Source organism: Hippichthys cyanospilos, chromosome 5 (assembly GCF_059441005.1).
Source record: "Hippichthys cyanospilos isolate Australia breed blue-spotted pipefish chromosome 5, RoL_Hcya_1.0, whole genome shotgun sequence".
Lineage (NCBI taxonomy): Eukaryota > Metazoa > Chordata > Actinopteri > Syngnathiformes > Syngnathidae > Hippichthys > Hippichthys cyanospilos.
Window position 1 is genome coordinate 25,380,140 of NC_142373.1, and position 17,039 is coordinate 25,397,178.

The 17,039-nt window shown below is 41.6% G+C and overlaps 2 protein-coding genes across 3 annotated transcripts; one reads left to right on the top strand and one right to left on the bottom strand.

Moving 5' to 3' along the window:
- Nucleotides 1-2,865: 2,865 nt before the first annotated feature.
- On the top strand, nt 2,866-3,909 carry LOC148424116 (trace amine-associated receptor 13c-like). The gene is made up of 2 exons (XM_088415260.1): nt 2,866-3,035; nt 3,102-3,909. Exons 1-2 carry the CDS (start codon nt 2,866-2,868, stop codon nt 3,907-3,909), a joined length of 978 nt encoding a protein of 325 aa, XP_088271386.1.
- A 2,221-nt stretch (nt 3,910-6,130) lies between these two features.
- Nucleotides 6,131-16,875, bottom strand: LOC148424117 (docking protein 2-like). 2 transcript variants are annotated; one of them, XM_088415678.1, is made up of 7 exons: nt 16,716-16,875; nt 13,911-14,039; nt 12,763-12,933; nt 11,281-11,413; nt 7,170-7,339; nt 6,858-7,091; nt 6,131-6,770 (listed from the first exon to the last, which is right to left on the bottom strand). In XM_088415678.1, exons 1-7 carry the CDS (start codon nt 16,773-16,775, stop codon nt 6,216-6,218), a joined length of 1,452 nt encoding a protein of 483 aa, XP_088271804.1. In that variant the 5' UTR covers nt 16,776-16,875; the 3' UTR covers nt 6,131-6,215. The 2 variants fall into 2 exon arrangements, with proteins under 2 accessions (XP_088271804.1, XP_088271802.1); XM_088415676.1 differs by having other exon boundaries at nt 13,911-14,066.
- Between the last annotated feature and the right edge of the window lie 164 nt (nt 16,876-17,039).

A 17,039-nucleotide genomic window follows, 5' to 3' on the forward strand; every position in this document is an offset into this window, starting at 1 on the left:
CCAACCATTTATCCTCAGACGCTACAGTCCAAATGAAACTGAGATGGCATTAGACACATATTGATGATGTCATCCTTCCCATCAAAATGACAAAACGTCTGCTCATCAGATGTTTCAAATGATTATCCTGGCCGTGCATTCTGTGATGTGTGTTTATTTGCTTAGAAGCGGTTAAGGAACAACAATCATAAATGCCCAACTTGTACAATATTTAACCTGAAGGCCGCATTGCGACGTTATCTTGTGGTTCTAAGAAATAGAGCTGCTTTGATAAACGTATATACCGTAACCCCCCAATTATATGGCACTTTCCCTGATAAGACTTTCCCTTAATTTTGGGGTCAATTTCTGGTATTTTCCATGTTACTGTGTATAAGACGCACCAACACTGGAAACAATTGAAAAACTATTGCAAAATAGAATAAATCTCATCTTTTATAAACTCTTACAGTTTTCTTGTATCTGGTTAGGTCTCTTGATTGACATTTTTTTTAAGAATCAAACTCAAGAATAGCTAAGAACCAAAATCAAAATGAAGAACTGGGATCGGAAATTGAAGAGCTGGTGTCGGAGTCGGACTCGTCCAAATTAATGACGTGTTGGCACGTCATTGCTGACATGTTTGTTATTGATGGTGTAACTTATTTTGAAGGTAATTCTGTGGTTTTGGCGGCTCGGTGGTGCAGTGAATAGCGTTAAAGGGACCCGAGTTCAAATCCAACAGGCCTTCCTGTGTGAAGTTTGCATATTCTCCCCGAGCTCGCGTGGGTTCTCTCCGGGTACTCCGGCTTTGGTGTTCCGGTGTTCCCCGCCGACTGCCCAAAGCCAGCTGGGATAGGCACCAGCAATTCTGCGACCCTTGTGAGGATAAGGGGCTATAGTAAATGAATGGATGGATGGATACTGTGGCTATAAATGCTCAGTACATTTTACCTAACCTTTACCCAAAAAAAATACACTATACATCGTTGCAGCATTATGGAATGGTGGAGCTGTCCATGTGGAGTGAACATTGTTGATTGGGAAACTTTTTTCAACATATTTGCAAGTACAGTGCATTCAAATGCATTAAAATAGAGTCAAGCATGATTACAAGTCTGTTCGAATGGTTTTTGTCTTCTATATTGTCTTCAAAAATATTGTAAGTAGTAGGTACATTAAGAAGGTTGGGAAATGAAAAAAATAACCATAACTATCTTTTGAACGTTTAGCTTGCTATTTCTCTTTACTCTCATACAATACAAGATAGATTTTTTTTAATTCCTGAAAAGAGACAATTTTTAGGGAGGTCAACGTAAGCAATACTTTGTTTTACTTGTAGTGTACGTGACAAATGAAATCTAGACAAATTCAGACAAATATAAAAAAAAAAAAAACATCTTCTATAGTTGTAGGGCAGGCTGTTATAAATGAGAACCGACACCCACTATTTAAGTGTCATATCATGATATTGCCATCCTCGGGAAATAATAGCTTACTCCACTGTCATCCCCCCTGCATTCCCTGAAGGATGCAGGTTAATGAACATTATGGTGCATTAAAGCCTAAGGTTAAACACCATAACTGGCTTTGTTTTCATGTTACACTTATATTACTGTGTTATGATTTAATGTTTTAATGTTTTGCAGTTTAACTGTAAAACCACATACAGGGTGTTAACTTTAAGTGTAGTACAAAAACAGAAAAAAGAATTAGCATGAGTGCAGACAAATGTAGACCAGTGCCTGATGAATGACAGAAAAATGTAAAATAACTTGCCAAATGTCAGCCTCTAGTGGTAGCGGACAGCCAGATAAACCGGAGATTACAATTTTGTCTGGCTTGAAAAAATGACAGACCGACAATGATGAAAAGGGGCGGGGCTCTGACGAATGATGAATGTCGGACCAGCAAAATAATGTAAGTTACTCAGCATCTGATGATTACCAACTACTCGACCTACAATCATGTAAAATAAATGTCCATTGATGTGGTCAATCTTATACACATCTCATTCACATGTAAGGCATGTTGTCTTAGATGTGAGTAGAGTTCAATTTTTGGCCACAGCTAAGTCTCAGACTATGGTTTTACATCGACTGTGACTATTGCAGCGCTACTTCTTACAAGACTGCAACAAGATTCTTTGGGCATTTTTTTCCCAACGATAACTATTTTTTTCCTGTCAAGTTCAATCACAGGTTTTCACCTGTTTACACTTGTCTCTATTTGTGGAGCACATCTCATTTAAATGTACCATACCACAACAAGTGACGATCTACTGTGGTTTACATACAGATATCACAAAAGAGGGTCATGTTTTCAATAATTATTGTAATTATTGTTAGAATACCCCCGCCATACTCGACGCGCTGACCATAAATAAGATTATATATAAAACTTGTATACACACCCACGTATACACATAAACACACATCCTAAAATACAACATGACTGGAAGTTTGATTGACATTCCTTCTTCTTCTTTTTTTTTTTCCTGGGGACTTTGGCGATGACAGAAGTCCCGGAAAAGAAAACGGAAGTGAAAGAGTGTGAAAAGTTTGTGTAAGGCCTGAATACAAGGAAACTGAGCCCATGCTAACTACCTAAAAGTCAGCCAAGTGAACCATTACACGATGGGACAACAGGTTTATACACTTTTATGTTTGAAGACTTGAATAAAATGATTGAATATTACAGTGTAAAATAAAGAAGAAATGAAAGTTAGTTGAGGTGAAGAGGGCGGGTGTTCATCCATCAATCAGTGGATGAAATGCCACCACGTGATATTCCCGTAATGATTATAAAACGAACACACCACAAGAGACTCGTCCAGTCTCCGGGTGAGTGGCTCCTCCTCGTTCCTCCTGCTTCTTTCGGCTGGCGATGGAGAGCGGCGAGTTGTCCAAACTCTGCTACCCGCAAGCGAACACCTCATGCAGGACCCCCAAGCAGCCGCCCGGGCAAGCCATGCTGATCTATGTGCTGCTGTCCTCTATCTCTCTTCTCACCGTGGCTCTGAACCTGCTCGTCATCTTTGCCATCTCCTACTTCAGGCACGCTTCTTTTGTCGTTTGTTCACACCGGATGCCGATCTCATGATATTGCTATGTTCTCTCCAGACAGCTGCACACCCCCACAAACCTCCTCTTACTGTCTTTGTCTGTGTCCGACCTCCTGGTGGGCCTCTTGCTCATGCCCGTGGAGATCCTCTACATCGAGGCCTGCTGGCTCCTGGGCGACATGGCGTGCACGCTGTACTACGTGGCCGACTACGTCATCACGTCGGCGTCGGTGGCCAACATGGTGCTCATCTCGGCGGACCGCTATGTGGCCGTCAGCCAGCCGCTCTCCTACCTGAGGCAGGTCAGCCAGAAAAGGGCACGTGTCGGCGTGGGGCTGTGCTGGCTCTGCTCTTTCATCTACCGACTGGTGCAGCTCCACGATCACCTGGAAGAGCCGGGCAAGTCCATCTCCTGTCTGGGGGAATGCGTGGTCGTAATCGGTAATGTGGCGGGCACGGTGGACCTGGTGTTTACCTTTATTTTGCCCGTCGTTGTCATCCTCATGCTGTACCTGAGGGTGTTTGCAATCGCTGTCAGCCAGGCTCGCAAAATACGCACGCGAGTCGGTGTCGTCCAGGGCCAGCGCTTGGTGAAGAAGAGCGAGTTGAAGGCTGCCAGGACTCTGGGTATTGTAGTGGTCTTCTTCCTGATTTGTTTTATTCCCTATTATTTGCCCACCATAGTGGGCGAGGACACCCCCGTGGACGCCACCTCGGCCGACTTTGAAATCTGGCTGACTCACATTAACTCTTGCTTAAATCCCATGGTTTATGCACTTTTCTACCCGTGGTTCCGTAAATGCATCAAGCTCATCTTCACGCTTCAGATCCTCAAGCCTGGATCCAGGGATGCCAAAATAATCTAGTGTGCTTTAACCGGAGCTCTTTTTCCACATTTTAGCATTAAAAAGTTATTGTTTTTGTTTCCAATAGTTTCTACATATGTACATACAGTATGTGTTGCTCAGCAACTATTTGCTGTCTAAACTCAGCATTCATCTGAATGAATGTGTTGAGCTTTTGAAATAGCATCTATTGTGAATTGGCATTAAAATATATTTTTAATGTTGACTATTGTTACGAATAAACAGTATCCCATTTATTTCTTTTAGAGTTCCATTGGGTTTCATTTTAAAGGAAGCTTCACTGCTTTGTATTTAGTCCACATGTGCTTTGGCATGTTTATCATTGATTTTGTGGTAGAAATGTCTGAATTTGATGATGACAAATTTCAATCAGTACACAATGCCATTTTTTTTCTCGTTTTTCTGTTGCGTGTTGATGTTCAACTTTGAACATTTGTATTGTTACTATTGGTTCCAAGTTCTATAATTTACTTTTTTTTACAGAGAATGCTGACTAGAATGTGCTCATCGTCCTAATGAAGCAGCCGGTGCATTTGTTGGGTTCATCACGAATCTCCCACAATTGGTTTCATGCTTGTGTCCATGCTATTTAAGCAAGTACAGTAAATACTAACTGAAAACATGTTTGGCATACATAAAAAGTCCGATTTAAAAGTTGGGCAGCGGACATACTACTGCATTCAGTGTCACGAGGCTTGCAATACTTTAAAATAAGGAAGGCCAAGCTACATTTCCTCTCATAAAACTAATGAATCAAGGACATAGAATTTCAAGCAAACTGGAGAGCAGTGTCAACCTCAAATTTTATTTTCACTGCTTTATTGTTCTTTTTGGTCATTTAACTGTTATCACACTCACACATGTGACCTAAGAGTGGTAACATTGCACAAATACTGTATTTGAATAAACACATTTCAATAAACGTCAGCTTGAAATCCACACTTCAGTTTTATCTTTAGAGGATTTTAGCCATTATTTTATTCGTTTACTATCACACCACATGTTGAAAACTAAACAAATTATTAGTAGGTTGCCTTAAATGTTTAAAATTTAAAAAATGATGTCAGGCACCAGTAAAGACGACGGAAAACAACCAGGCCAAGATCCTGTGGGACCTCTAGATCTAAGCAGACAAATTGGTGGTAGCCAATCAGCCTGATAATATTGTGCTTGTGCATTGTCTCATTGAAAATATCCTGTGGTCCAAAAGTAACATTGCGGTTGCGGGCCATCAACTGTATAAAGATCCATGGCCCAGTAGAAGTTTAACTGAAACAAGAATAACATTAGGGATCCTCATCCGGAACGAGTCTGTACCGTACACTGTTAATCTGTCCGGAGGTCAGCCGACACTCGCGGAAGACAGCCGGAATCGGCCCAGAAGTCATTGCTATCTGGGTAATGATAGATAAACACCAAAAGACGGCAATTGTGATACATGTGGCAAACCCGAGTGATAACAAACAGAAGAGGACACAAAAAGCTGGAGAAATACCAACAATTAATATAGGTGATGATTACATTGTATTAGGTTGCATTTGACTAAATGTCATCTGTCACATGCACTATAAGTAAAAACTTATAGTTTTGCTACGCTTTAATTTATTAAATACGTCTCTTGCGTAAAATACGTAAAAAATGTCCCTTTTTTTTAGGGAATTCAAAACTCCTATCTTGCATTTACTGGTTAAAACCCTATCAGAGTGAGCTTGTCACTTTGCTATGTACCCATTGGTTACTTCAGTCTTTTTCAAATACTGTAACCGATGTCAAGGTATTTTCATGCCGATTTCAGTCACCGTATTATTTTTGCACTCGCTTCTTTATTTTTGCATACTCCAGCCAGTGCATGTCATATTTTAGCCAATAGATGTCGTTGTTTTCCTATTTATGGATTGATGTTCTTAAAACGTTTGGAACAAAACATGAAAATACTGTTTTTGAGATTATGTGTGGATAAATGAATTTAAAGTGTTTAAAATGACGGGTGATGAATGTTTGCAAATGATGAATGAAGCAAACGTTAATGCACAAAGGGGTGTGTGGGGGGCATCTAGGGTATCAGTAATAACACTCGTCATCGGAAAAGGCTAAACAGAAAGACAGCATAGAGCAGACATGTCCAAAGTCCAAACATGTTGCTTTTTTTTTGTTTTTTGTGTGTGTGTGTGTGTGTGTGTGTGTGTGGGGGGGGGGGGGGGGGGGGGGGGGGTATGAAAAGATTGCCTTCATTTTGACAGGGGGTGAATTCCATTTTAGCAATCCAACTTGTACGTAAGTATAATACACAGCCCCTCAAGGTGTGGTCAGAAGATGTCATTACTTTCATCACGGAGACATGTTGCTGTCACATTGTTGTACAACTTAAGGTCTTCTTCCAGCAATTTCTGCTCTGCAACAGGAAGTGCCCCATGCCCCCTTTTGGGGGAGGCGTAGAGTTGTTGTCGAGGGTCGGCCGGGCTAGCCATGACCCGCCACGCATCTCCTTTCAGCTCCTCAGGGTAGTCATATTCGGAGGGCATCGCTCGCAGAGGACGCCGTTCTTCAACTTGGGGCTCGTCGTAAATGTGATCCGCTTTCCCATAGAGCTGCGCAGGGTTGCGGCCCTCCGGGGCCTCTTTGCAGAGTCGGTTCGGGTTCAACGTCACCTCAGAGTATTCGCCGTCTTGCTGTTGGGGGGGCGCCGTGCACGACCCTGGTGTGACGGGTGACGTGCACGACGCAGGAAAGGTCACCTGTGAATACGTGCCGTCCATCGATGGCAGCTCCGAGGTGCGGGGGCAGCTTTTTCCAGAGACTGTACCTCCGGCGTCATCTAGCTCCAACCCACCGAGGCCTGCCACCATCTGTGTCATGCCCACCTGACACATCGATCAGTGGCAAATCTCATCATCATGTCATGTAATGATGTCAACATATTGTGGCATCACATTACGATGAGTACTTACCTGAGGGACAGAGGATAGCCAGTCATGGGTATGCGGCGTGGGAGGTAAGGGCGGCAGGTTGACCTTCCGGGAGGGATCTCGCCTCATGGGCATGCTCCCTGATGTTTGAAGCGCTCGCTGAATGCTAATGGCCGTCTCCACCGCCTGGAACAGGGAGTGTCCCTCTTTGGTGTCAAACTCAAAACTACCTTCGCCGGATGCACAACGACGACCTGCCTCCACTGAGAAAGAGCTCTGAAACGCACACACATAAAGCGCCTTACTATTATGTGTGAGTGTATTTGTGTGAGTGTGTGTGTGTGTATGGGTAACCTTGTCCCGCCCAAAGCGGCGAAGGAATTTGTATGGCCAGGACATTAGCGTAACGCCCTGAGTGTCCAGCAGGTAGAGTCCATCTATACTCGCTCTTAGGATGCCGTCACCCTTTAAATTGCAACGGTCAGATGATGCCGTACTACGCACATGCACCTGGAAATCACGCCCTAGACACACACACACATATAAATACGCACATGCAGATACACAAAAACAAGCACACACATACCGTATAAGTGTACAATGCATCCGGATAGTATTCACAGCGCTAAATTTGTCCACATTTTGTCTTCCTACAGCCCCATTTCCATTCATCCATCCATTTTCTACAGCCCTAAGGGTCGCAGGCTTGCGGGTGCCTATCCCAGCTGTCTATGGGTAGTAGGCAGGGGATATCCTCAAATGGTTGCCAGCCAATCACAGGGCACAGAGATGAACAACCATTCCTGCACCCAGTCACACCTGAGGACAATTTAGAGAGTCCAATACACCTGCCATGCATATTTTTGGAGTGTGGGAGGAAGTGGGTTCGGGGGAGAACATGCAAACTCCCAATAAGAAGGCCGAAACCAGTTGGAACTCGGGACCCTGAACTGTGAGGCGGACATGCAAATCTCTCTCCCACCGAGCCGCCCAGCTTCATTTTAAATTGTATTAAATTAATCTCTTTACATGAAAAATCCATAAATAATGCCCCATTATGACAATGTGAAAAAAAATCACTTCACATTGTTATAATGGGGTATTGTATCCTTATATTGTACCCCAATATCCCATTATGACAATGTGAAAACAGTTTTCACATTGTCATAATGGCTTATTGCTTTGGGTATTTTTTGACATCTTATGAATAGCTTAAACATAGAAAACCGAGAAATCCTATTTATATAAGTATTCACAGCCTTTGCGTCATAATTTGTTGACCCACCTGTGGCAGCACTTACAGCATCAAGTCTTCAACATAACATGATGCCACAAGCTTTGCATACGTATCTTTAGGCAGTTCTGCCTATTCTTGATTGCAATAATTCTCAAACTTCATCAGTTTGGATGGGAGACGCTCTTGCACAGCCGTTTTAGGGTCTCTCCAGAGATGTTCATTTGGATTCAGAGTGGTTCTGAAGCCAATCCTTTGAGATTTTGTGCTTCAGGTGATAGTCCTACTGATAAATGAACCTTCACCAGAGTCTGAGATTAAGTGCGCTCTGGAGCAGTTCTTTATCCAGAACATCTCTGTATATTACTGCATTTTTCCTTCCATCTTAAGCATAATACTGGCACCATCATGCTTCTCTGTAGGTATAGTAGTGGCCTGGTGATGAATGGGGCCTGGTTTCCTCCAAACATGATGCAGGCAGGGCATTCACACCAAAGAGTTTAATCATTGTCTCATCAGACGAGAGAATTCTGTTTCCCTGGTCTGAGAGTCTTTCAGGTGCCTTGTGGTGAATTTCAAGATGGCTTGGCATGTTCCTCCTACTAGGGCGTGTTTTTTTTTCTGGCCACTCTACTTATAAAGGCCTGATTGCTGGACTGCTGCAGGGATGGGAGTCTTTCTACAGGGGGCTCCTATCATCACAGCTTTGACAGATTGACCATCAGGTTCCTGGTCACTTCCCTGACTGAGGCCTTTCTCTCCCGATCGCTCAGTTTAGATGGACGGCCAGCACTAGGCAGAGTCATGGTGGTTCCAAACATCTTCTTTAATGAATAATGGAGGCCACCGTGTTAATTGGGACCTTCACACCAGCAGGCGTTTTTCTGTATGTTTATGTGCCTCAAGACAATCCTATCTCTCAGGTCTATAGACAATTCATTTAACTTCAAGCTTTTTGTTTGTGCTCTTACATGCATGGTTAACTGTGGAACTTTATATAGACAGGTGTGTGCCTTTCCAAATCATGTCCAATCAACTGAATTTACCACAGGTAGCCTCCAAATGAGCAATGGAAACACTTCAAGGATGATTGGTGAAAAAAAGGAATGTACCCAAGCTCAATTCTGAGCTTCAAGTCAAATGTTGTAAACACTTCTGTCAATGTGATTTTTAAAGTGTTCTATTTTTAATAAGATCCAAAAAGACATCCAAATATATCATGAGCTCACAATGCCACCTAATCGTCAGAGTGAGAAATTAAGTCAATGGTGGCCATCTTGCATTGCCACTCACTAAGCAAGCCTAATTTACCTTGAGATTGAATTTTCAGCTGTCCTTTTCCTTTTTTTCTCATAGTGGGGCACGTTCAGAAACACGGTACACTCCTATTTGTGTAATTGTACACTGGTTCACGCAGACTGTTCAGACACTGAGCGCATTTCTCAACTGTGTCATTTAGAATTTCAATGTGCACTAAAAACTGAGTGCCGGTGCATACACCCAAGTGTGTTGCCCGATGATTATTTGTATTCACCCATTTTGACTGGTTTGTGGGAAGCAATTTGACATAGCCGCAATTCTTTGATAGCGTCAACAGCGTTCGAATTTTTGGCAACACTTTTTTTTTTTTAAAGAGAAAAATAGCTTGTCACGGAAATAACGGCTCTGAGACAAACGTTGTGTATGGTGCTCCTTTTTTCTTGTGGGCTTTTTTCTTAAGTGCTTGTTCATTCTTGTGTGCTCCTTTTTCTTTTTTGCTCATTTTTCTTGTGTGGTCTTTTTTTCTTTCTTTTTGTAATTAGGCTTTTTTGTTTGTATTTCATCTTTGGTAATGTGTTTTTTTTTGTTTGCAATTCCCTTTTTTTGTTTCATTGGTTTATTCTTTTTGTGAGTTGCAAATCAGGGTCACCGTAATTTGGCACTCAGATTTGGAACTCAAATCAAGCAGAAACTAACAAAAGGGGCTCGGTCTCCATGAACATACCATTTGGAGAGTAACGCTAAAGCATGGGTCACAAGACAGAGATAATTTACTCTGAATGACAAGTGCAAACAGTGAAGTTGGGATCCTGGCATAAAATGCTCCAATAACCATATTTTCGGGAAAAACAACAACAACAACAAAAAGACAAGCAAGACTTTTCAATAGCAGTGACATTGCAAGAAGGTTGCCTTCTAACTTTAGCTGCAAAAAGCCACTGTTACTGTAACTTTTTTTTTACATCTGTGCAAGCAACACAGTGGACCATGTGGTCCGACTTAGCATGTATGCCTCACAACCGCATTTTTCTGGCTAAGAATATTTCAAACAGGTGTTTGCAACCTGTGTACTTCACTTTCCAACCCCATTCACAAAAAACATATGCACGTATGCATGTATGCGCTAAGTCTGTTCATTTGAGAATACATACTTGCTTTGTGATATTCAATGTATGATGTGCTTTTGATGCATGTTTTGGATTTTTGTTTTTTTAAGTATGTTACAGTTCTCACGTTTACATTACTTTCATTTGTGGTGGCTATCTTCACTTATGTAGTTTAATCGAAGTTATGCCTGCTTCAATAGTTAATTTAATAGAGTCCACATTTGCTTTCAACAAAAACAAAAGTAGTGTTCACTGTCTGGAAAACTCATTTCCTGTTGCATGCTTTGAGGCTAAATTCTCTCTCTCTCTCTCTCTCTCTCTCTCTCTCTCTCTCTCCCCTTCTCTTCCTCCCTAAAACACACACAGTTTTTCTTCTATTGTAGTGGGGACATCCCACTGACATAACGCATTTTCTAGCCCCTAGACCATCACATCAGATTGCTTTTACCATACCTTTACCCTGCCCTCAACCAAAATACACTAAATGCAAGTCTTGTCCCTCAAAAAGAGGTCTTGGGGTCAACCACAAGTACAAGGGGTCCCCAGAAAAACTATAAACTCAGAATTTGATCCCCACCATGCAGCAAAAACCAAGGGCAAGCATGCACACACGTGCAGGTTTGTATTCAAATCATAGTGGGGCCATCCCATTGACAAAATGCATTTCCTAGCCCCTAACTCTAACCATCACAAGTGACTGTATAACCCGAACCTCAAACGAAATACAATTCAGCCCTAAACTCTAAAACCAAGTCTTGGTGCACACTAGTGATGCCCACCACATTGGCCCCACGAGGATGTGGCAAGGACAGTAAAAACTTGTAATATGAGCCCAAACATGTTGCAAAACCGAAACAAAACGCACCCTTTGTACCAGTGATGGTGGTAGCGCTGTACAAAGCATTATCCTCCATCCCTTCTTGGTCTTTTACTCGTTCTTGTGATTGTCTTGTTAGTTGTTGTTGTTCCCTGCTTTTGCTAGGCTCCTCCCAGCTCACCTGCACACAGACAATTACAATCACAACCATTAAACAACATAACAACACTATCAAGCAGGTGGATAACCCTAGTTTTCGCTTTGCGGTGACAAGGAAGTCCGGAATGAGTTTCTGAAGAATTCTCTCATTCCAACTTTTTTTTTCACCCAACTTTATGCTTATCAGTACCAGGCGGATAACCATTCATCTCTGATTTTTAACAAGGTGGTTGTGGTAAACGCAAATACATGAATGTCAAACTTTAGAAGCATTAGTTCCAAGCAGATGCCCCTTTAAATTTTATTTTCTTGTGACCTCCCCCCCGTCAGCACGCCCTTGCCAACCATTTATTAAATTTAAAGGGGCACAAATTTCTTACACAATGGCTGGTAGCTTTGAATAGTTATTTTCTTAACTTTGTGCCATGAACGAGAAATTTTGTCTGTAAAATACTTAGTTTGTGTGCCAGTGACAAGACTACAACTACGCACTGGATTATAAGGCGCACTGGATTATAAGGCACACCCTCAATCAATGACATGTTTTAAAACTTTTTCAATCACAATATAGTAATACTCAAAGTAATAACAATAATAACTCAAATAATAACTTTAAACTCTCAATAGCATAATAACTCAATGTCAATATGACCAACCTTGTTCAACTGTAAACACACAAAAGAAACAGGTAAAGCTTACTTTATCAGTTAATTCCCTATCTACGCATCCCAAGCTTAATATTGACCCATATATATAAGGCGCACCTGAGTTTAAGGCGCACCATCAGCTTTTAAAAAAAATAAGGCTTTTAGGTGTGCAGAAAATATGGTACATGTATTTTTTCAGTATTGGGCCATCAAGGCCAGCAAGGCCTTCTCTGCTGGCCTAATATAACCTGATATTATCATAACTATAACACATTATAATAATTATAATAACTGCAATAAAAGTCCATTTCATTTTAAATTGATTTTTATGATTTTTTTTATATTGTTTATATATAAAATAATTTTCCATATTCTGTTCTTTTCATATCATATTATAGCCATTTGGTTACAATCCTCCAAGGGCTATAGTTTTATATTGGAGTTTTTAGCCAATTTAGGAAAGTTTAATCCCATAAGCACCAAAATACAAAAAGTGCACTTAGTAACATTAAGAGTATGCTTTTGTCCCTAACCATTTTCAAGCTACAACCTTTTAAAATAGTGATAGAAAAACTGAAATTGTATGGAGAAAAACTCTAGCACCTAAAGGGTTGAAATCCAAATGAACTGTTTGAGTCATCTTTGATACAGGGCTACCATGGTAGCCCTCGTATCAATGGGATGTTTATCCAAGCCGATGTGGAAACTGCAGTTGTGTTCGTACAGGAAAGGCGAGCTGGCACAGCGTTGTGGCCCATTCGCTGACGTGGTCGACACGGGCCGCCAGCACCACAACCTTGTCGACAGTCTCCAGCAGGAAGGGGGCAAAGTCAGCGGGACACGCCTCCACGTGGAAGTCGGTGCTCACACGGACCAGATCGGACAGACGGATCACCTGAGGGGCAGACGATGAACGCTATGATGAAGTCATGGGCAACACTTGGGCGAAATTTTGACCCAACCCGGACTTAGTTGTTTTTGATGTGTGATATCAAAGGAAAAGCATACAAAAAAAACACAAAAAGGCAAACATTTTGCATAGATTGTCAAAACATTTCAAATGTCACTATGCTGTCCTGCCGTCCTGTCTGCATATCACCGTTGTGAAATGTCAATACAGCATTGAATAGCTGTTACTGTTTTATTTTCTCAAAATGAAAAGCCTTGGATTATATATATATATATATATATATATATATATATATATATATATATATATATATATATATATATATATATATATATATATATATATATACAGTATATATATATATATGTTTCTGTTTCTGCTCCTCTCATGTCTCCCTGCGTTAGTTCTGATTTAGTCCACCTGTCCGCATTACCAGCCCCTCGTGTCCTCCAATCCGCTCCCCTTGCCTATTGTTCCTGCCCAGCTGCCGTGCGTTTCTGATTAGTTTGTGAATGTATTTAAAGCTAGTTTCTGTTACAGCCCTGGTCGGATCATTGTCTTGTCATGTCATGTCATATCGTCTGTCGCGTTTTCGTAGTCCCGTCTCGCCCTTCGTCCCTCAGCTCTGTGTTTACCTGCCAGCCTGCCCGTAGTGTTTGCTTTCTGCTTTGCCAGCCTGCCTGCGCCCTTAGTTCGAGTTTTTTGCCGCCCTGTTTTTCCCGCTTTTGTTCCCGTACGTTTAGTTAATAAATATGAATTACATCAAGCCCGTATCTCGACGCTCTCCTGCTTTTGGGTCCTCCTCCTCCGCAACCACGCCGGCCCTCACACCCGCCGCGCACCCCCATGACAGTTATGACCCTTTGAAAGTCAGCCCAAGATGGGTGATAATAAAGCCAGGTCAATTAAAAATCCTCGGACCCTCAGAGATTAATGATGAACAGCGAGACCCATTGACTGACCTTGGTGTGTTTGCGTCCGCTCCTTTGCTTCTTCTCACCGCTGGCACTGTCTTTGATCTCCCACAATTCCAGACGGGAGATGGAAGAAGAACTTTCCCGGAACAGCACGCACCACATGCTCTTCCACTTCTGCATACCCACATGTACATGCACAAGCTGAAACGTTTTTTCATGATATTAACTGGCTCTCTTACATTTGTTTGCTTTTGTTGTTAAAAAGTACAAAAGTTTAACTTGATGTCTTGAAAATAAAGTAATGACTATAGCTGGGCAACAACTGATGGAATTTTTGCCAGTCAATGTCATGGCACATATTTGATTTTATTCAGTGAAAATAAAACTCTATGAAAAGTCTCTTTTTTTAACTTGTACCCAATAAGACTGGCAGCAGCACAGTTTAAAAAAAGATAGGTATCCAATTAAAAGCTATTCATGCTGGAAAATAGAACAGATTTTTTTGGAAAACAACCCTTTTGCGAAAATGTTCCCACAATATCCCTAATGTGATTTAGAGCTCACTTACACAAGGACACATGCAGGTAAAAATGCCAAAATAGTCTATTGGACAGGTAACAAAATCAAGGCCCGGGGATCAGATCTGGCACGCAGCATAATTTGACGTGGCCCGCAAAATGCTCACTGTGATTTAAAGTTTCTGGCTAAAATACCAAATTTTCAAGTTGTCTTCAACTTTTCAAATCTTTTTTCTTATGAAACGTGTGACGATCAAACTTCAAATTTATTTGACTTCACAGTTGCAACGGCCCTCCGACGGAACCTATAACTACAATGTGGCCCGTGATCAAAAGGAGTTTGACACACCCTATCTATTGGAAGTGCCTTTTCTGCCTTCCAAGAGGCTATAATGATGCAAAAATTTGAAATCTTCCTCCAGAATCGAAAAAACAAATGTGTTCCACCTTTATGGTACCACATATACAGGTTGGCATTGGAATCCTCTTCGGTCCCTCAATTGCAACGTCACGGAGCCGGCTAATATTCAAGATCTTGTGCTTTCTGTCGTTTTCAGGATACCCCAAAGATTTTTATTAGGATTTAGGTCTGGGGACATGCTCAGAGGGTCCATTACTTTTGAATTCAGCCTCTTTACCAAGGCAGGGGTCATCTTGGAGGTGTGCTTGGGATCATTACCACATTGCAGTGGCCTGGTTTCCGGAGGGAGGGGATCATGCTCTGCTTCAGTATGTGACAGTAAAAGTTGGAATTCATATTTCCCTTATTGAAGTGCAGCTCCCCGATGTTCAGAAATCGAGGTCATTAGTCTGCTTGTCTTCAGCAAATGCGAGCTCTCTTGTGCATCATCTTTAGAAGAGGCTTCTTTCCGGGTCTACGGCCAAGCTGACCAAATTGATGCACTGTTCGGCGTATGGTCTAAGCCCCTACCTTCAATCTCTTCAGCAATTCTGGATGCACTCCTACGTCTGTGTTCCGTTGGATGTGACGCTGACAATGTGCATTCGGCATCTTTGGCCGATCATGGCAATCCCTGTTCTGAGCAGGAACCTGTCCTGTTAAACCGCTGGATGGCCACAGTGCTGCAGCTCAATTTTAGGGTGTTGGCAAACTTCGTTAAGCCTCAGCCGTGTATTTGTAGAGCAACAATTCTGTTTTTCAGGTTTTCAGAGAGTTGTGTACAATGAGGTGCCATGTTTAAGTTTCAGCGACAAGTATGAGTGTGTAAACACCTGCTACCTATTCACACCTTGTTGTTGAATATTCTGCTATTCAGATGTTGTTATACTAATGAGTCACACGATACTGATGACTGAGCTCAGTTTGGGCATTTTCACTTACGACTGCACTAACTTTTGTAGTAAGTGGTTTAGACATTAGTTATTGAATTTTGAGTTATGTTGAAGGAACATGAAAATGACACTGTGTTAAAATGTGTTAAAAGGTGCTGTGCTGAGCTGACTTCTATTCATCATGTCAAACAGTAATTTCATCAATTACCCCATGAAAAGATGTAAATAGTACAAATAGTGTACTCACTTGTGTGAGATACTATAAGTAGAACTTGAATGTACTTCATCTTCTTGGCTTCATCATTTAACACATTTTCACAACAAACATAATGTAGTCAGAAGAAGGCAACTTTCCTCTAAGTGGCCCCTCAATCTGACTGCAAAAAACATTGTAAAGACTGGAAATCCTACATTTTGTCAAGATGGGACCAGGAGAGAAGAGACGGGGATATTGACTGTATCACAGTGGAATTCCATGACTGCTTCATAGAATGGGGTAAAGGACCAGCAAGGGTTACAAACATAGTTGTGTCTGCAATCTCAACGACACAAAGGCCGAGCCCTTAAGGACAACACCAGCAACAAGAAGACCCTTTTGGGATTCAAAATGCAGAAATATAAACCGAGTTTCAGATAAGTATGTCGAGGGAAATTGACCAAACCCATGTAACATAATATACAATCTATCAACTACCAAAATTCACAATTAAGAGCAGCTTTGGCACTTAGCCTTAGCACTGGACAAACAAACGACTGGTGACCAGACAACATCAGATCACATTCAAGTGCCTTCCCATTACCAAACAACTCAGTGACAAACTTGCTGGTCTTTATTGAATATAACATGCTAAGATTCCACAAAGAAAGGCCACAGTTGGGATTTGATCCTAGAAACTCAAATTTGGGACGGCCATGTGATAACGGTAGTTACTATACTGCTAACTAACATTTTGTTAAAAATAATTGTCAGTGAAGACCAAAATGTTAAAAACATATTTTTTTGTATTAGATATTCTTGGTTTGAGTTAGCATTCTTTACCTTTCCAAACCTGTGATGCTGAAGGTAAACATGGCCTTCTTTTTTTATATCCTCATCCATCCTTTCACGACGCACTTGTTGTCGCCCTCGTTCTCGTCTGAATCCACTGAAATTCTGTCGTGTGCGTCTTCTTTGTGTCTTGGTGCTGACGTTTGTGGCTTCAACTTCCTGTTCTTGTGTCCTCACTGTTACTTCTTCTTCTCAATCTGCGTTATCAGCTTCACAGACGTCATTGCAGCAACTTCCTGTCGTATGCTTTTTAAAGAACACCCATGCACACACACACACACACATACAAACATACGTTGTACACAAGTGGAACCG

Excerpts from the sequence above, each read along its gene's own strand:
- LOC148424116 (XM_088415260.1), top strand. The coding sequence starts at position 2,866 with ATGGAGAGCGGCGAGTTGTCCAAACTCTGCTACCCGCAAGCGAACACC. Across the intron at positions 3,036-3,101 it reads TTTGCCATCTCCTACTTCAG|ACAGCTGCACACCCCCACAA; the intron begins GCACGCTTCTTT and ends TGTTCTCTCCAG.
- LOC148424117 (XM_088415676.1), bottom strand. The coding sequence starts at position 16,775 with ATGGATGAGGATATAAAAAAAGAAGGCCATGTTTACCTTCAGCATCAC. Across the intron at positions 11,414-12,762 it reads TGTGCCAGCTCGCCTTTCCT|GTGAGCTGGGAGGAGCCTAG; the intron begins GTACGAACACAA and ends GTCTGTGTGCAG. Across the intron at positions 6,771-6,857 it reads GGCTATCCTCTGTCCCTCAG|GTGGGCATGACACAGATGGT; the intron begins GTAAGTACTCAT and ends TCGATGTGTCAG.